We start from the raw sequence: 21,028 nt of genomic DNA on the forward strand, positions 1-21,028 counted from the left end.
GAATCCTGGCAGAGAACTGGAAAATATAAAATAACCAAATGGAAATTCTGGAACTGAAAAACCCCCACAATAAGTGAAATTAAGAACTTAATGAATGGGTTTGACAGCAGATTAGACACAATGTAAGTTATTAAAGTGGGGAGTGTCTGGATGTCTCCATCAGTTAAGCGTCGACTCTCAGTTTTGGCTCAGGTCATGATCTCAAGAGTCTAGCCCCATGAGCCCCACAACAGGCTCTGAGCTCAAAGTAGAGTTTGCTTGAGATTCTCTCTCTCCCTCTGCCCCCGCCCACTTAAAATAAATAAATAAATCTTAAAAAAAAAAAAAAAAAAGAATTACTGAAGTGGAAATTAAGTCAGAAGAAAAGAAAAAAAATTAGAGTTAAGAATAGAGAGATAAGGGCACCTGGGTGGCTCAGTGGGTTAAGCCTCTGCCTTTGGCTCAAGTCCTAGTCTCGGGGTCCTGGGATCGAGCCCCACATCAGGTTCTCTGCTCAGCAGGGAGCCTGCTTCCCCCTATCTGCCTACTTGTGAGCTCTCTGTCAAATAAAAAAAAAATCTTAAAAAAAAAAGAATAGAGAGATAAAAAGATGGTAGAGGCAGAAGAGAATGTAAGAGATAAAAGAGACATGGTACAGAGAGTTAACATCACAGTATTTGGAGTCCCAAATGAGCAAGAAAGGGACAGAAGCAATAGCTAGAGACAACGACCATATGTTTCAAAACTGATCAAAGTTATCAAGCCACAGATTCAAGAAGCACTATGAACCCCAAAAGGCATTCATAATAGTAAGAGTGTAAGCTGGAAACTGCCAAGTGGGCAGTTTTTGGCAGTCTTTATGGGCAACTTTTGGCAGTATTTATCAAAGTATTTATCAAAGCTGAACCCAAGTGTATGTCATGACACAGCACTACCATCCAGAAGAAATGAGCACTTATACCAAAAGATGTGCGTTAAGAGAGTTCACAAATTACTCTGAATAGTCCCAACCTGGAAATAACCCAAATGTTCCCCAGTGATGAAAACGGATAAACAGATTGCTTGAATAGTCAGTCATCAAGAGTATCACATAAGGAACTCGTATAAATCATCAAGACAGGGGCGCCTGGGTGGCTCATTGGTTAAAGCCTCTGCCTTCCGCTCAGGTCATGACCCAGGGACCTGGGATTGAGTCCCGCACTGGGCTCTCTGCTCCGCAGGGAGCCTGCTTCCCTTCCTCTCTCTGCCTGCCTCTCTGCCTACTTGTGATCTCTGTCAAATAAATGAATAAAATAAAAATTTAAATCAATAAGACAAACAATCTGCTAGGAAAATGAAAAAACTTCAGTTAACAGAAAAAAGCCAAAATACAAACGGCCAAAATGAAAAAAAAATGTTTAACTATTTCAAGAAAATGAAAAAGCAACTATTGAATAAGAGAAAATATTTGTAAGTCCTTTATCTGATAAGGGGCTACTATCCAAAAAATGTAAAGAACTCCTACTAACTCAACAACAAAAAAACAAACAGCAATCTGATTATAAAATTAGCGCTAGATCTGACTAGAGTTTTTTCCCCAAGACATAAAGATAGCCAACAGGTACATGAAAAGATGCTCAAGATCAATAATCATCAGGGAAATGCAAATCACAGCCCTATCCTGTTAGAAAGGCCATCATCAAAAAGACAAGAACAAGTAAGCATTGTCGAGAATGTGGAGCAAAGGGAACTCCGGCGCACTGCTGGCAGCCCCTGAGGAGTATGGAGGTTCCTCAGAAAACTGAAAACAGAACTACCTCATGATCCAGTGATCCAGCAATTCCGCATCTGGGTATTTATCTGAAGAATAAAAACCATTCTCTGAAAGACATACACATCCCCAGGTTCGCTGCAGCATTATTCACAATAGGTATGGAAACAACCTAAGTGTTGATCAACGATGAATGGAGAGAGACAATGTGGTATGTATATGCAATGAAGTATTATTCAGCCATAAAACAGTGAAACTTTGCCTTCTGCCACAACACAGATGGACTTGAGGACATTATGGCAAGTTCAGACAAAGACAAAATCCGTGTGATCTCACTTATATGTGGAATAAAAAACCAAAAAACTCCAAGCTCATAGATAGAGAGCAGATCTGAGGTGGCCAGAAGTGGTGGGGTAGGGGGGAAGGGGAGAGGGGAGATGGTGGGTGGGTGAAATGGGTGAAGGGGGTCAAAACTAAAAACTTCCAGCTATAAAATAAACAGATCATGGGGATGTAGTATATAGTATATGAATATAGTTAATCCTGTAGTAAATGTCTGAAAGGCGCCAAGAGAGTGGATCTTAAAAGTCCTCAGCATAAAAATCTTTTCTAACTATGTATGGTGGCAGATATTAACTAGACTTATTGTAGTGATCAACTCACAATATCTACAAATACTGGATCACAGTGCTGTATACCTGAAACCACTATGTTTTATGTCAATTATATCTAATAAATAAATAAACTGTTTAATTGAATTAGTAATTTGAGAAATGTCAGTCAGAATGTCTATAACACAGCAAGTGAGGGGGTAAATGGGGAGTGGCAGGAACTCTTACCTACTGCTGGGAGGGGTATAAATTTGTAAACCACTGTAGAAAGCCGCCTGGCATTAGCTAGTCAACTGGGGTGGACGTAACCTTGCCATTCCACTCCCAGGTAGTATACAGAGCAGTGTCTCTTAGCAGACACAGGAGTGTCCTGGGCATTTCAGGAGATGAAGCATCTTTAGCCACTAACCCAAATTAGACAACTTCTCCAATGAGACATCCAACATTAAAGCCAATAGCAGTCCCCCTTACCCTGTGACGAAGAGAGACACCCCGACACACTTCTAAATTGGAGCAAGAAACAGATAAACGGCTTTGATTGAGGTCTACTGCCCTAGAGAAGGGTTTTCACTCTCAGTATACCAGTTACATGTTGAACCGAGTAATTCTTGGGTGAGGGGAATGGTCCTGCACTTGCTGGGCATTTAGCAGCATCTCTGGCCTGTACCCACTAAATGCCAGTAACGCCACGACAAATCATGATAACCAAAAATGTCTCTAGACATTGCCAAATGTCCTCTGGAAGGGCAGAATCATACCCCGTTGAGCATCAATGTCCTAGAAAAAGCTTTACATATGTGTATCAAAAGATATGTACAAGAATGGTCATACCAGTACTGTTTTGAATAGCAAAAACCTGGGAAAATTAAAACTTCCATCAACACTAGAATGGGCAAATACACTGATGTATATTTAAATAATGGAAGAATAAACAGCAGTAAAACTGACCTACAGCTTCATGCAACACGAAAAATGAATCTTGAGAACATAATTTAGATAATTAAAGCAAGTTGAAGAAAAATATGATTCTTTTATATAGAAATCAAAAACAACATAAAACAGTACCTTGTTCAGAGTTCTAAAAATGCATGTTAAAATTATAAAGAGAGGCAAGGGAACGGTGCACAAGATGCAGGATGGTGATTACCTTTGTGCGGTAGGAAATGGAAGACAAACAAGGAGGAATATGCATGGGTTTTAGAGGCAATGGTCATGCCCCATTTCCTAAAGATACTAGGTATACTTGGATATTTGTTGTATTTTTTTAATATACCCTCTACACTATATATGGAGATGTCCTACATATTTACTATTTTAAAATGAATAAAAATGGGGCACGTGGGTGGCTCAGTTAAGCATCTGACTTCGGCTCAGTCATGATCTCGGGGTCCTGGGATCGAGCCCTAGGAAGGACTCTGCGCTCGGTGGGGGTCTGCTTATTCCTCTGGGCCTACATACCTGCCCTCCCCCACTCCCAGCTCTCTCTCAAATAAATAAAATCTTTTAAAAAATAAAATAAAATAAATACAATTAGCAATCCACCACGATAGGCAGAATGCTAAGATGGTTCCTCTGATTCACATCCCCCGGTATCCACATCTTCAGTAATCTGAAAGCGGATGACACCTGTAACTTGTTTCTAACCAATGGAATACAGCAAAGGTGATGAATTAGGGGATATAATTTAGATCCTTAATGAAGTGACTTTGTATCAATCAAAAGGGAGATTTTTCTGGCTCAATCTCTCCTAATCAGGTGAACCCATTGGAAGACAGTCTTGAAGGAGAGATTTTCCTGCAGGCCTTGAAGCTTCCACAAACTCTGAAGCTGTGAGGAAATAAATTCTGCCAACATGAGTTCAGAAGAGGACCCTGCATGTCCTTGAGCCTCAGACAAGACTGGCCCCAGATGACGCTGTGACCGCATCTCTGACAAGGTGAGCAGAGGACCCAGCTAAGCCACGCCTGGACCTCTGGCTCAGGAGGACACTATGAAATAATAAATGGGGGCTGTCTGCGGCACCTGGGTGGCTCAGTCAGTTAAGCACTGGACTCTGGATTTCAGCTCAGGTCCCGATCTCAGGGTCGTGGGATGCAGCGTCATGACGTGCTCTGTGCTCAGCGTGGTCTTGCTTGTCCGTCTCCCTCTGCTCCTCCCCCTGCTCCTGTGCTCCCCTGCTCTCTCTTCCTTCTCTTTCAAATAAAAGAGGGGGGTGGGTGTTGTCTTAGGTTGCTAATTTTGTGGTGATTTGTTACACAGCACAGAAAACTAAAATACCTTTCACAATATCTATTCTTAAGAAGCAAGGTAACTCTATCATTAATTACTGTCGGGAGATTAGACACCCAGTGTTACTCTGGGGCCCCCATAAGCACAGAACCTGAACTTCTGTTTACTTTGGCTGAAGCAGGTAAAAAGCAGAATTCTCGCAGCTGTACAATCTCACGTTGGGTCATTCATGGGGCAGGAGTAGAAGGTCAGTCCATGCTCATATCTTCTCAGTTACAAAGACACAAGGCTACTGCAAATCCATACTTGCCAAATGAATGATTAAAAGACCCTTAAAAAAATGATTTAAAAGACCCTTATAGTATAGTACAATCAGAAATGTCATAAGTTCCAAATGACTGTAACAATCATACTGCTTTCCTCTCTATCCTAGTCTCCCCCCCCCCCCCCCAAAGCAGTGTCTGGAACACAGTAAGTGCTTATAGTCTGCTGAATAAAAGAATTCCGTTTCAAAAGGAGATGATGTAAGGCCCAGTCACCTGCCTTAGGTCATAATATGTTAACAGCAGAAGAGAGATCAAGACAAGAGACTTCTGTCAACTGAGTACTTTCTTTCTATGTCAGAATTCAGTCTTTAATCACTGCCAAGCCTCATTAATACACATACCACACAAATCATTAGAACACTATTAAATATGCAACAGGGTTTTCATAATTCTAATTCTATCTGCTTCACTGCTCTACGGGCTTGTTTCAGAGCTCCAACCATCTACTGTACTGAATGATAACAATTTTCTGCTCCACGTGATCTAGAAAATGAAATAATTCTACTGATTGCAACCAATAATTGTACCTTTTGATTTTCTGAGGCATTTATTAGCCTGATGTAGGCAGCAACACTCTTTTCCCAGAATAATCAAGAGGAAAGAATCACAATAGTCAATGCTACCCTTTAAGATGGAGAGAAGCCATTCCTATGCTCCTGTTTTAAAATAGCAGCTGATCAGTCCTAGCCAAAAAAAAAAATTACACTTCAAAGATACGAACCAACGGCATTCTGAATATTGTCTCTTTTGTGACATCTGTTTATTCTTTATTCTACTTCAGAGCACTTCTTTTGGGATGGCCACCACTAAAAATATTTTAGATTATGGGATAAATGCATATAAACAGGTACCAAAAGTTTTATGGTTCCATCTAAATATACACAATTTTAAAAGCTGTGTGACAATACTTATAAAATGTTTAATGTTGATTATATAAACTCTTTTTTTTTTAAATGAAGGTGTCATTACTCCATTTATTCATTTATTTATTTATAGATTTTATTTATTTATCAGAGAGAGAGACAGAAAGAGAGGGAACACAAGCAGGGGGTAGTTTGAGGGGGAGAAGCAGGCTTCCCCACTGGGCAGGGAGCCTGATGCGGGGCTGGATCCCAGGTCCCTGGGATAATGATCTGAGCCAAAGGCAGATGCTTAACAAGTAAGCCACCCAGGCGCCCCATAAACTCTACTTTAAAGGGGAAAATAAATCTTTGCATTAATACAGAAAATGCTCATCTTGGTAGGTTCTTACTTCAGAATATAACTAATTCCAAGGAAACATAAGAAATGTTAATGTAGGTCTACCCTTCTTGCAACCCTTTGGTCTCCTGGCAGAGAAAACAAGAATAGTAGCTGGCTGACTGTTAATTGAGAATAGGAGGATATCACAGAGCGGTAAAAAGAGGGACACTAGCATCCTTGACAACTTCTTTATCTACAAAAACTCTAGCTTCTTAGTGAGTAGCGGCCAGGCATGAAATGGGTTGTGGTGGGGCTTACATATGATGGGACCCAATACCTCTTATAAACAGGAATCTGGAAAGGGAACATCCTATCTTCTACCTAACCTTTCTGCATGGATTCAGTAATCCACCTCATATGTGGACCTGTTAGTTGATAAAAATAAAACGATAAACTTTCATCAATTTACGAATATGAAAAAGTGGGGGAAGGGTTAAGGATTTATCACCACGTCCTATTATTTAATATTGTTAAATATACTTATCAGCGGATTTGTCCAGGTAGTTCAAACAGAATAACCCACAAAAAAAGGCAAGACCTTTCTCATGCAAGTCATCATCACCAAAGGAGAATCAAGAGGACTTACTGTTAGGGAAGCAATCCCTTTGTGGTAGAATTTTAAAGACTCAGCAATGCAAGAAAGTGCTGAACTATAGTTCTCCTCCTGCAACCCGGTGAGGCACTGTTCTGCATGTGAGAACTCCTTCAGACTATTCAGCCAGAAGTAGAAATGTTCCGAGGCAACCTGAGTCAGCAAACTCTGATAAAGCTCTCGGGCCATGTCATGGTTACCCTGAAAAGGACGGGGTGGGCACATGATGAGGTTCTTATACTTGAATTAGCTGATGAGGCAGCTGAAAGACAAACTCAAATGCTTGGATACATTTTAACAACCATTCCTCATATTATGTAATTTTTAAAGACTCGGTCTAAGTATTTCTTCAGAGAAAATATGCTGAGCTGCTTTTATGTAACAGAATGCCTTTAGTTCTTTTCTAAAACAGTTCCAAAGAGAAAATAAATGGAATTCACTATAACTCAAGTCTAGAATTTTAGTTCAAACTACAGAAAGTGTGAACACGTAGTGTATGTCACTCTGTATGAGCTAGTTAGTGGGGCTGGGATGGGCGGGGAAATCCAGCAAGTTCCCGCAAGTGATTATCAGAAGCAGAAGCACCGCCCCTGCCTCCTGAATGACTGGGGAGGGAAGCTGGTGGGAGGAATGTGAGTGCCACGGAAGGCCTGGGGGCCAGGGATGCTAAGTACCCCGCAGCACCTGGACGCTTGGGGGTGTTGGGTATAACAAAGAACGGTCCTGCCAATACAGCTCCCCCACTATCTGAGAACCAGGTAAAACGAGAACATGCATTACAATACCTAGAATAATGCTTCCCAAACTTTGCTATGTGGACTTATAACCGAAGGATTTCTATATTACCCAAGCTCTGTATTTCCTCTCAAACAAAATAAAAATTGGTAGGCTTTCCACATGGCTGAGAAAGGAACAGCATACCAAAACGTGCCCCCGTCCCCGTGTAAAAATGACTAAGCTGGGGAGAGTGGGGAAGAAAGATGTGGGGTTCTGATATTTGAGGACAGAAGTGGCGGGTGGGAGGCAACTGTGGATATGAGAGCATAGGGCAAAACGAAGTGGCACTATAACCTTCAGCCAGAAAGAGCTCATATTTTTGGAATCCTGTAGAACTTGTCCCATAACAATACACATACCATTGTGAAGTGAGAAAAGTTAAGAACTAGGTTCTTTTACTATCATCTTTCAATCCCATGACTAAAACATAGTTCTGTATTTATTTGCAGTTTTGACTAGGGGTAAGAATCACACAATCTAAGGTTTGCCATTTTCACCAACCTGGGTCCTAGAGAAGGATAACACGTACCATTCTGGATGCTTGTCTGGCGATTCGGTAAACAGTCCATCCATTGGAGACACTTTCAAGCTGCTGCTTAATTACTGCCTTTACTTCAGCAGATAGTGCTTTCTGACTGGCCACAAAAATCACAGTGGCCAAACTCACCTAACATTGAGCGAGAAGTAAGAGAAATAAAGGAAACATGTAATTTTATCCAATGTCACAGATGACTTTACCCAAAATGCGACAAAAACTAGAGCCCATCAAATTTGTTTTCCTTTGACATTTATTAATTTTCTACTTTGAGGCCACTAAACAATTTACTCCATTGCTCAGAACATTGTTTACAATAGGAAATAATTAGAAACAATGCCCATAAATATAGGTACATAAATTATGATATAATCACACGATAAAATATTTTATAGTAGAGAAATGGGTAAACTAGAGGTACACTTCTCTGTCTAGATGATTCACACAAAATAGGCAAAGACAGACAGCATGCAAAAGATTTCATGTAGCAAGGAAACATTTATATAAAGTTAAAGATATGCAAAATAATACTGCTTATTACTTAGGATATATTCTAAGCTAGTAAATGTAAAACATGCATGGGAAAGATGAACATCAAATTCAGGATAGCGGTTACCTCTGGAAGAAGGAAGAAGATACAGTAAGGGAGGTGGATAGGAAGGTACGATTTAACTAGACTGGGGACATTTTTCCCTTTAAGCTAGGTGATGGATGCAAATGTTTTCATATTATTCCTTATGTTTTTTGAATATTATGTTTCACAATTTAAAACTGTTTATAACAGTACTAAGAAAAGGGGGATAAAGAATACTAGTTGAAAATGCCGTTTCAATAAAAAATAAACTTCAATAAAATGCCATTTCAATAAAAAAACCAAAAGAAATAAACTTAATAGGATTCTGAGGCTGATACATACAAAGGTCCATATATATTGTGAAAACTGTATGATGTCATTCCCATGACCACTGCCACTTGGTCATCAGGGCAACCTTTCAAGACAGGAATGAGATGGGAGCACTCTTTTATACAACGCCCCCTGGAGGATAAAATACAAAACGGGCTTGAGGAAGAACTCTCCTTTCGTTTTCCTGCAAGCCCTACATTCGGATGACCACAATATGGAGTGGCCACCTTAAGGCTTATATCTCATTTCTGCTTATTTAGAATGAAACCTACTCTCAGCCTTGGAGAACTTTCAACCAAACATTATTATACAGCTTTTGAGCCTTCTGTTTCTAAGCACACACCTTTCCTAGCCCCAGGACTATCCGGAAATCTAAACTGGATTCTAACAGCTAAAGAGGTCTTGAATTGGAAAAAAAGCAATTTGGGCTAATTTATGGTAGCTGTCAATTGTTAGGTCTTTATAACTTACATTTTTGAAAGTATAAAACAGGGTTTAGTTCATTAGTTGCTTTGTACAAGAAAGAAAAAATTTTATTTTCACTTTATACACTAACCCGGCTTGACAGGGCTTAGGAATAAGGCAGTTTTAGATGTGAACTAAACAGAACCTTGTAAATCAAAGGTGGAAACAGTCAAAAGCTCATGGTTCCAGTTTTATTCTGACTTCAGCATACTCTTGATCATACACAATCCCCTTAGTAGTCGTCTTTTTTTTTTTAAAGATTTGCTTATTTGAGAGAGTGAGTATGGGGAGGGGCAGAGGGAGAAGCAGAGAATCTCAAGCAGACTGAGCAATGAGCTTGGTGCCTGACAGAGGGCTTGATTTCATGACCCCGAGATCATAACCTGGGCCAAAATCGAGAGTCAAATGCCTAATCGACTGTGCCACCCAAATATCCCAATTACTTTAATCTTTTTAAGTAAAATGAAACAGTTCTGAATTCCTAAAGTAATTCCCACTAAACCAGATCTATTCAATCCCAGTAGGTTCAAAAAGTGGCTCTTTACCAGAAGTTCTTGTTGTTTGTCTGTGGCTGATCGTCCGATCACCTTGTAGAGTTCCATGAGGTCCCCAAGCATGCCGTCACCCAGCACTGGCAGCTGCATGGCAATAGCCGCCAGGCAATGGCACATCAGGATCCGGGCAGCATCCTGGGCACTATGCAGCTGGGTCAACAAGGTCTCAACCACCGACTGGCTAAGATGAGGCCTGCCCTTGGCCAACTTCACCATACAATTTAGAGCAATCTGCACATTGAATAGAAAATGGACCAGTTATACCCTGAAGGTATTAACTGAAGCTTTAAAGAAAGAACTCTGTACAGTTATTAGGAAAAATCAAGGAAAGGTCTTTTTGTAGGCATAACATTTTCCTTCATAAGGAACACATGGCATATTGAATCTTACTAAAATCTAAAAATGCACCATGTTTAAAATGAAAGTAAGTCAGGACTGTATACTAACCACTCATTTCAATCTAAAACTATTAAAAAAAATAAAAAGACTTGAAGAGAAAATCACAATGGTGAAGAGGCAAAATACATGCCAGATGGGACTGCACCATCCTGCACTTCCACGGCTTTTCAAAAATTGCTTCTACAATATGGTTTGTAAACTTACCTATGCCAGCATCACCCATGATGTTAGTAAAAATATAGATTCTCAGACACTACCTATTCAAAACTTAATGAATTAGCTTTTTTTTTTTTTTAAGTGTTTGAGTTATTGATAGTTTGAAGTCAAAAAGGTGTCCCAAGTGACTCTTAAGCACAAAGAGCTAGGGAATAAGCTTCTAATTTTCTTACTTCTCATCTGAAATTTAAAAAAAAACCAACTGGCTTTAGAACCAGATGCCAATTAATGGCATCAGCTAATATCCCAGCCATCAGAACTAGAAACCAGAAGTTCTCTCACTTTTACATAGCCAACTGACGGCTACCTCTAGTCATTTCCGCTTTTGTCCAGTCTTCAATATCCACGTCCTTTCCATTCTCTCTACCACATATAAATCTCTTCCTAATTCCAGTCTCTTAAAAAGAAAGGCCCACCCTTCACACTACAGCTATGTAGCTTTCAGGTTAAATTATGAAGACATAATGATGTCTTCAGAATCTGACTGATCCAGAGTTAAAGATCAGCTTGCCCTTGATTAACTAGATAGCTTTCGACAAGTTATTTTATCTTTCTGGGTCTTAATCCCCTCATGAGTAGTAAAGGGGGGAAATTCCACTAGATGCGTTTTTGTAAGGAAGGAAAGAAATGTATATACATATTCAAGTTGTCAACAAAGTTCGGCATATAATAGACACATTTAAATTACAATTACAAAGAAGGTCACAGCATGCCCATTACTTTAAAATTTTAATATCTCCTCACTACCTACAGAAACAAAACAAAGTTCCTTGGCATGATGTCTGAAATCCTCCATGACAGCGCTGCAAACTATTTTTCTAGTCTTATAGTTTACGTCATCTAGCCACAGTGGATTATTCACAAATTCTTCCAACAAAACAAGTACATTTCTGTTTTCATGCCTTTTGTGACAGTGGTTCCCCTGGGTTGAAATCGTCTTTCCTCAATGCTGAAATTCTACGCCATCTTCCAAGACTTCACTCAGATGACATCTCCTTTACAAATCTTCGCTATTATCCTCAGTTGAAAGGCATCACTCCCAACTGTCCTCTCGTTAGAACTGCACTTCTGTTTGTACTACCAAGGAACTTAGTGCATTCTGCTTCCTACTCTAGTCCTTCAGATAAACGTCAGTATCCTCCAGATGGGGAACCGCTCTGACACCGGGACCCCATGACCATCTATGTATGTCCCACTGCGCAGAGTCCAGTGTTTCATGACACCTACAATTGGTGAGGAAAGGATCTGGTTTGTTTTCCTTCTCTCTTTCTCTTTTTTAAATTTTTAAGTAAATGTATTATGATTCCAAAGGGATTCTGGGGATGAATCACTTGCCAAACACATATTGCCTACTTCCCACCTCTTACCAGTTTTTATTTAATGGTCTTAATATCTTTACTCTTCATCAGTATGACATCAAACCTTCCTTTAACATGCTAAAACGAAGTTATGACTTCCTTCAAATCACACTAATCCCACTCTTCTTAATTTTTTACGATTACAAATTATATTTCATATCTCACTCCAATAAGAGTAATCTCATTTCATTTCTTAAAGTCTTAAATATCTCTAGTATTTTAAATATAATAAAAATATTATAATAAATCTTAAATATCTCCTGTCAGTGTCACCTCAGATTATGAACTTCGTAAAGTACAGGAGCTCTGCCCATTTCCCTTTGGTTTATATTGTCCAGAACTTTCATATGTATTTACTACAACTTAATAAACACTGTTGACTCAGGCCAAAGCTCAGATTTTTACTTTGTCTATCCTTTGGAAAAACAACGGTCAATGGGATAGTTTGGAAAGTGAAGATCAAGGGTAAATGTTTGTTTGAGCTGGGGTTGACAAAGCACTGCCCTTTGGCCAACTCCGGCTTCGTTTTATAATGAAGTTTTACTCCCACACCACCACGCTGCCTATATGTTCCCTTGACCCACTGCCAACGGCTGCTTTGTCCTACAACTGCAGAATTGAGTAGTTGTGACAAAGAGTATACAGCCTATAAAACTTAAAATATTTACTATCTGGTCCTTTACAGAGAGATTGCCAATCCCTAGTTTATTCAATAAAAATAGGCATTATATTAAAATAAGTGATATTTTCACCTTTAATGTGGCTTGAGCACCTGGACTATCATCTTGACTACAAAGTACCAGAAGGGATTCCAGGCCAAAGACAGCATCCTGTTCCAGTGCCAAAAGGTCTAGAAAAAAAACACTACGGTTTACAGCGGTCAAGGAGAGAAGATTAAATACACATACACATGCACTTAGAAGGAGAAAACATTAAGGAGTCGAAGATACAAGAAACTATGTCATGTGTAAAGCTAACCTTCTTGAAAAAGTACATGTGCCATTACTTCTGAAATGTAAAGGCTATCTTCGGACTTCTGTTTTTCCACTACTTTACTGACGATTCCAAAAATATATACATTTTATCAAACTAAAAGGCTTCTGCACAGCAAAGGAAACCATCAACAAAATGAAAATGGAAGAAAATATTTGCAAATCATGTATCTGGTACGGGTTAATACCCCAAATATATAAAGAACTCATATGAGTCAATAGCAAAAAAAAAAAATCCATCCAATTAAAAACTGGGCAGAGGACCCAAAGAGACATTTTTCTGAAGAAGATCTCCAAATGCCAATAGGTACATGAAAAAATGCTCAACATCACCCATCACCAGGGAAATGCAAATCAAAACGACCACGAGGTATCACCTCATACCTGTTAGAACGGCTATTATCAAAAAGACAAGAAGTAACAAGCCGGCAAGGATGTGGAGAAAAGGGAACCTTGTGCACTGATGGTGCGGATGCAAAATGAGGCAGCTGCTATGGAAGACGGTGTAGAGGCTCCCCAGAAAACTAAACACAGAACTGCCATATGACCCAGCAATTCCACTTCCGGGTATCTGCCCAAAGAAGACGAAAATACTAACTCACAAAGACATACACAACCCCATGTTCGTTACAGCATTATTTGTAATTGCCAAGATATGGAAACAACTTAGGAGTCCACCAGTGGGTGAATGGATCAAGAAAATGTGGTACTGATACACAAAGGATTATTACTTAGCCATAGAAAGAAGGAAAACCTGCCATTTGAGACAACATGGATCGATCTTGAAGGCATTATGCTGAGTGAAATAAGTCAGACAAGAAGATGACATATACCATATGATTTCACCTACATGAGGAATCTAAAACATACAAGCAAATAAAAACTGAGTTCAAGGTATAGAGAACAGACTGGTCATTGCCAGAAGCAGGTGGTAGGCAAACTGGGAGAAAGGAGTTGAGAGGTGCAAACTTCTGGTTATAAAATGAACATAGCATGGCAAGTACGATTCATAAATCTGTAACTCATATTTGAAAGTTAAGAGAGTAGATCTTGAAAGTTTTCATCACAAGAAAATAATTTTATAACTATGTATGGTGACTGATGTTAAACTAGACTGTGGTGATCATTTCACAATATATGCAAATATCAAATCATTATGTTGTACACCCAAAACTAATATTAAAATAAAAGGTATGTATACCCACATTAAATCAAGAGCTAAAGCCACAAAGGTATAAATAAAACATAAGTGAAAATAGTGTCCCCAGCTTAGATGAGGAAAATACTAGGAACAGCAAACCATGTATTACCTTCCTAACCAGACATAAATCTTCCTAACAAGATATAAATTTTTAATCTTCCTAACTAGACATAAATTATGCTTGTTCACTTTCACCTATAGTGTAACCTTCTAATGAAAACTGAAACCCTTTTAGGAAGTAATGAAAACCCTGCATAACCTTATTAATGTTTTAAGTCAGATCACAAAGAACAAATCCCTTAAGGTGTCTCTATGTAATAGCAGTCCTATAGCATCTTTCTACTACCTTAGGGCTAACATTTCTCTAGAAGTTCTAGAAAATTCTGAATATATTAACCATATTAACGTCAATATATATGAGTTTTGAGAACACACAGTTTTCTATGTTACATGGTAGAAAATACTCATTACTATATCAAAAATAAAACAGGTTTAATTATTCAAATAAGAATGAGCATTTCAAGAACAATTTTAAAGAAATGTCACCTGAGTTAGTGTAGGACTTGACAGTGTTAAGTCTAGAGAAGGTCAGAGTGCTAGAAAAAAAACAGGTACTAGGAATAAGTAGTGCTGATGTCTGTGGGGATAAGATTCCCCACTTATGATCCTTAATGGAGATCAAAATGAACACCGGAACAGAAGAAACATCCAAATGCATTTCTGTTTTTGAATACCAGCTTGAACGTATTCAAGCCTTTAGGTCAAAAATATTAGGAATACAATAAAATATAAGCATTATTTTCTATTCACATCCTAAATTACGCAAATCAGCTTGATGTTTTAAATACCTAGAGACAAATTCTAGGCAAATTTAATTCATATTACTCTGTTAATTCATTTGCCCCTAGGTCAAACTATTTGTTACTTAAGCCCCTTGATAACTTAAGGTATTTTTTAATTTTCCAGGTTTTTGTACATGTGAACCAATTTTCACACCACAGGGCACTCATAAGCGCTCCCTACGCATAGCACCATGCGTGCAAAGTGAAGCACTGGGAGGAAATGGGCAACACTCCATGAAACCTTTCCATTTCCCAATCCCAATCCCAAGGCCCTCATATATATATACTTTTATTTTTCATAGGATTAAGTAGTTTTGAGAAAACCTGCTCTAAGACTTTAGGAGACAACCAGTAGATAAGAGCGTATGTGCTAAAAAGGAGGGATTACACACACACACACACACACACACACACACACACATTCCACTCAAACTTCAATCCAAAAGTTTATACACAGTATCCGTCCTGATCAAACTTACCTTTTTCTTGACAAGAGACTGTTATGTTAGTTAGGACTCGTACTCCATGAGCTGCAATGCCCCTGTTATTATGGTAACAGCACTCTTGGGCTAATCTGACCAAGTCAGAGGATCTGGGGGCAGAACCCACATTTCCTAAACAAGAAGGGAAAAGTAGCACAGACTTAACTCATTTACAAAGTTCAAAAGCAGTTCAATGTATAGGTTCATTGTACTCATTTTCAAGAGAAAATCTGTACTCCATCTACTTTTACTCCGTCAGCCACATAAACCATCATTCCTATTTCTTCTGTCAAGGAACTTAGAATAGGGGATGTCTTAATAGTCTATACTGATTAGGATCTAAAATAATATAGGACTTTCCCACAAAATATTAACAAAAACTGACCAATGAACATAGCAAAGCCAAAAAAAACTAAAGACTGTATCTTGGGAGTGCAAACGGATTCTCATTAAAATGGATGTCACTTTTAGGCCTCTTATCAGATAAAACTTACCTTCAAGAGAGGAAAGAAAATGAGAAGTAAAAATTTTAAGTTTGCTTTTCCCACCTCAATGGCTGGCAGATAGTTATATTGCAAAGGGTTTACACAGAATTCATGATTTTATTTATTTATTTATTTATAAAAGAGTTTATGTATTTGAGAGAGAGCGTGCGTGAGAAAGAGCATAAGCAGGGTAAGGAGCAGGCTCTCTGCTGAGCAGGGAGCCCAATGTGGGGCTCGATCCCGGGACGCCAGGATCATGAACTGAGCCGAAGGCAGATGCTTAACTGCCTGAGCCAGCCAGCGGCCCCCAAAATTAATGATTTTAGAACTGGAAAGGATTCTGGGATCACGTGATTCAATGCCGTATTTTTACAGAAGAAATTGAAGCCCAGGGGTAGGGGTAGGGCATAACTAGGATTTTAAGCATCTTGCCCGTGAGATCACAAAATGTATTAGTTGTGCCCTGTGCTTTATACCTCAAGTTCTATGATATAAATTGCAACTTTTTATTTTTATTTTTTAAAAGATTTAATTTAGGGGTGCCTGGGTGGCTCAGTGGCTTAAAGCCTCTGCCTTCAGCTCAGGTCATGATCGCAGGGTCCTGGGATGGAGCCCCACATCGGGCTCTCTGCTCGGCAGGGAGCCTGCTTCTTCCCTCTCTCTCTGCCTGCCTCTCTGCCTACTTGTGATCTCTATCAAATAAATAAATAAAATATTTAAAAAAAGATTTTATTTATTTGAGAGCGGGATGGACAGAGAGTCTGCACACAGGACTGAGCAGGGGAGGAAGAAGACACCCTGCTGAGCAGAGAGCCCACCCCGGGATCATGACCTGGGCAGAAGGCAGAGGCTTAATCCCTGAGCCACCCAGGTGTCCCTGTACAACTTTCAAAATTCACACTTGAAATTCTGTAATGTAATGTTTACGTTGTGAACATTTGTATTTATAGTAGAGAAGCTCTCAGGTATAAGTGAATGAACTTTAAGAAGAATCAGGAGATTAAAGCTTTTCAGCCTTTTAGCAGAGTCTCTTGTTCCTGCTTTCCTTCTTCCATTCTTGCTTATTTTGCCACGACTACCATCGATTTCAACCTTGTCTCTCACACCAAAGATGAACATATTTTTTTTTTTCATTTTTGATACTTCTTATTTGTAATATTCTCATAAAAGCTAAAAAAAAAATTAAGTTTTCCTTTGGTACATCCAGCACAGAAAGTATGTCATTTCACTTAAAACATTTTACAGATACATATTACAGTTAACACAATCAAGAAGAGGGTTTCAAAGGTGAGTGGCAAGAACAATCAATTCTGTAATTACTCAATTTACAAATTAGAATTTTTAAAGCAGATTTAAAAAACCGAGATATGCACAGTAATTTTTACCTGTATTTTTGTTCAGTAGGATGGAAATGGAAATACTGATGAACATATTTTTTGAGGCTGAAGGGGATCTAATTCCTAATTAAAACAGGCATAAGCCAAGACCATCCCAGGCAGTGGGGGACATGTGTTTTCCAGTTTAACATGAAAGTATTAGCTAAGGTAAACCTCGTGTTTTTAAAATAGGAAAAATATTAGAAAAGCTTTCTCAAGACTGCAGAAATTATATTTCCTCCATTCTTTGTCTTGCCTGTGTGCTCTGGACAATGTAGACTCATTAATAGATTTACAAACATGTTTTGCAACATGCATTTTTCTTTCTTTCTAAGAAGACTCAACATAGAAAATTTGGAAAAAAAATCAGAAAAATTCAAAATTTTAAAATTCACACATAATCACAGTAAGTAGATAGTAGCCAATATTCTGTCTTTAAAAATATATTTTGCAGCATTTTTTTATGTTTACTGTTTTAGGGACAAAACTATTTTTAATTTTATTTAAAAATTATTTACTCAGATAAATTCACCTGGTTCTAAAGGTTCAATAAATAGTAGAAAAAGCTAGAAAAGTCAGGGAGTGAGAAGTCTTCCTCATGCACCCAATGTTATCAGCATCTTGTGTATTATTCCAGAGTCTGTATATTTGCAAGCACACATTCTAAATTTCTTTTTCCTTTTTCCACAGTTTTATATCTTTCTTTATTGCCCTCTAAACATATCATGTAGATTATTCCATGCCGTATATTCTTTAATAAATTATACTGACTTCTATTGTAGTTGTATATCATAATTTCTTTAATGAGATCCCTATTGATGGATTTCTTTTTATTCTACTACATCTCTGCTGATGGACAATGTTTTGATATTACATACTATGATGCTATGAATAACCTTATACCTCTGTCATTTCTCAAGTGTGTGACTATACTAGTAGGTTCAACTCCTAGAACTGGAATTTCTGGGTCATTGATAATTTTGATGAATACTTCCAAATCACCTATGCAGACATTTAATAATTCACAACCCCACCAGCAATGAATGAATGGCTGTTCAGCTATCACTGTCAAAAAAGCATGTTATCAAACTTCTGAATGTGCCAATCTGACGGACTGGTAAAGTATTTTAGTGGGGTTTTTGGGGGAAGGGCATTTTTCTAAGGTATGTGTAATACTGAACAACTTATATGCTTAAGAGACATTTGTTAGAGATAATTTAGACACTAAATTTAAGTTTGTCTTATAAATGATCTTGCTTATATTGAAAAAATCAAATCAATGAAAACACACTTTTGCCTAAGGGAAAATCTAATTTTGGAAAATCCTTGACTTTCATTTCTTGTGAACATTACCTAGTCTGGTTATTTAAGCCTTTTGCTTAATTCCATATACAAACTGCAATTTAATAAAATTTAAAATTCAATAAAAGGACAAAGCTCAAGAGTGCTTGAATATTACAACCTGACAAAGGTTTGCAAATGACTCTGGAATTAGAAAATAAAGAAAAAGAAAGTCATTCTGCTTCTAGGCCCGTTTAGTATAAAAAAGAACACTGGGTTAGAACCTTTGGGTTCAGGTCTAGACTAAGGCATGTCATTAAGCATGTGACTTTGGACATATCGTTGAAACTTTGTAAGCCTCAATTTTTTTTTTTTTAAAGATTTTATTTATTTGACAGAGAGAGAGCTATCACAAGTAGGCAGAAAGGCAGGCAGAGAGAGAGAGGGGAGGAAGCAGGCTCCCTGCGGAGCAGAGAGCCCGATGCGGAACTCGATCCCAGGACCCTGAGATCATGACCCGAGCCAAAGGCAGAGGCTTTAACCCACTGAGCCACCCAGGTGCCCTGTAAGCCTGAATTTTAATACTTATAAACTTTCAATGTGCTTTACTTGAAAGGCTACTTGTACAGAAGCAGTGGGACTTTCCTTGGGAAGACACTTATAAATTATAAGATATAATTAATAACTCCTGCAGCTTCTTTTAAAGGACATCAGTCAAGGATAGTAACTATAAGCTGAGAAAATGAGACTGACTGATTTATGCAGAATTTATTCTTCAAAAGTACAATGGGTATATGATAGATTGTTGATAAAAAGGGCTGTGATAATACATCCCGTGCCTTGTAGGCATGCCCCTTTGCAGTGCAATTTTCTTGGCCATGTCACTTGCTCTGGCTATTGAGACATTAAGAAATGTGCAAGCAAAAGACTAAGAAGTGCTCATGGGCCGCTGGTTTTTTTGTTTGAGTGCTGCTAGAATCCTGAGACCATGACATAAACAAGGCCAAGGCAGCCTGCTGAGTCAGGAGGAGGAGAACCAAGGTGCTCTGCTGGAAGATTTCCAACCTCCAGCTGGTGAATGAGACCCCCTAGACCATCCAGAATGGTCAAGGTTCCAGATGACTGCAGTCTTACAAGTAAAAGCCCACGTGAGATTGGGAGAAGGACCCAGCTGAGATCAGTCAAAATTGATGATATGCAGAATCAGAGCAAATATAACGGTGATGGTTTTAAGGCACTAAGTTTGGTTTTGTTTTTTTAATAGTTTATTTATTTATTTGTTAGAGAGAAAGTGCACAAGTGGGGGAGTGGCAGAGGGAGAGGGAGCAGCAGGCTCTCCTCTGAGCAAGAAGCCTGATGTGGGACTCAGTCCCAGGACCCTAGGATCATGACAGGAGCTGAAGACAGATGCTTAACCGACTGAGCCACTGATGTGTCCCTTAAGCCACTAAGTTTTGAGGTGACTTATTGCAAAGCAGTAGATAAATGACACAGAAATACCTCACAGAATTACTGGAAAGGCTAGAAAACTAAGTTCAGAAAATGACAGGAAAAGCGACCGAGATCACAGCCCAAACCACGCACAGAACTAGTTCAGTGAAGGCACTACCACCACTGTGCTGATTCCGCCATGTCACTGCCAGAGGTTCCGTGACAGAGCAGATGCCCACCGCTACAGGAGGCCCCGGAAACGTGCGGCCCCAGTCACTGCTCTAGCACTAGAATGAAGTCTCCCACTTCCCTACTTCTTATCATTACTGGCTCTCAGTTCAGCCTGTGGTATGACATGGCAGCTGAGTCCAGGCCACACGTGGCACCCTCGCTGGCAGGGAGGCCTGGCAAACAGAGTACCAGGTCTTTTCATCTTCCTATCAGGCCTTAAACAGAGAGAGGGAATTCCCTTTACCCAGCAAGCTCACATGCTGTGAAGCCAAAGAAAGGACAAAGGGACACTGCAGTTGTTTAACTACCTCAATTCAAATTAATGGACTAAAACAGGAAGCAATAGAGAGCCCACAAAACCCACATTAAAACAAAACAGAACACTTCAGCCGTGTCTGTTAGGTAGGCAAGCTCCTCGCTGGACATTAACAAAGGCACTTTGATCGCTTCTCGGCCTTTTGGCGAAGATCAAGTGTAATAAAGGCACTTGGAAGCTAACCCATCCGTAACGGGCAACCAGGAAAGTGTTATCGAACTGGGGTAAAGTTTTATTTTAATCGTTTTCCAAAGGGATAACATACACCTAAAAGAAGGCTTGTGACATTTGCTTTTAAAATTCGCCACCATCTGGCCTTTGAAATGTACTTAAATCCAAAGGGCACTTTGACTCAGAGACATACCAAAGCAAACAAGCTACGTTAAGTAGCCTCGAAAATATTGTCTCATGTACATATAATTCAAAACAGGGCAAATCTAGAAAAGAAAATACC

General features: G+C 39.0%; 1 protein-coding gene across 2 annotated transcripts in view; it reads right to left on the minus strand.

Moving 5' to 3' along the window:
• The window catches only part of INTS7 (integrator complex subunit 7), a 92,111-nt gene that overhangs the window by 21,626 nt on the left and 49,457 nt on the right, over window positions 1-21,028 (minus strand). For both annotated transcript variants that reach the window (XM_059145318.1, XM_059145319.1), the window contains 5 exons: window positions 15,452-15,586; window positions 12,690-12,787; window positions 9,956-10,195; window positions 8,036-8,173; window positions 6,724-6,930 (listed from right to left, as the gene is read on the minus strand). In XM_059145318.1, coding sequence (XP_059001301.1) covers window positions 6,724-6,930; window positions 8,036-8,173; window positions 9,956-10,195; window positions 12,690-12,787; window positions 15,452-15,586 — 818 coding nt within the window. The remainder of the gene's footprint in view (window positions 1-6,723; window positions 6,931-8,035; window positions 8,174-9,955; window positions 10,196-12,689; window positions 12,788-15,451; window positions 15,587-21,028) is intronic.

The sequence above is a fragment of the Mustela lutreola genome, chromosome 14 (genome assembly GCF_030435805.1).
Source record: "Mustela lutreola isolate mMusLut2 chromosome 14, mMusLut2.pri, whole genome shotgun sequence".
Lineage (NCBI taxonomy): Eukaryota > Metazoa > Chordata > Mammalia > Carnivora > Mustelidae > Mustela > Mustela lutreola.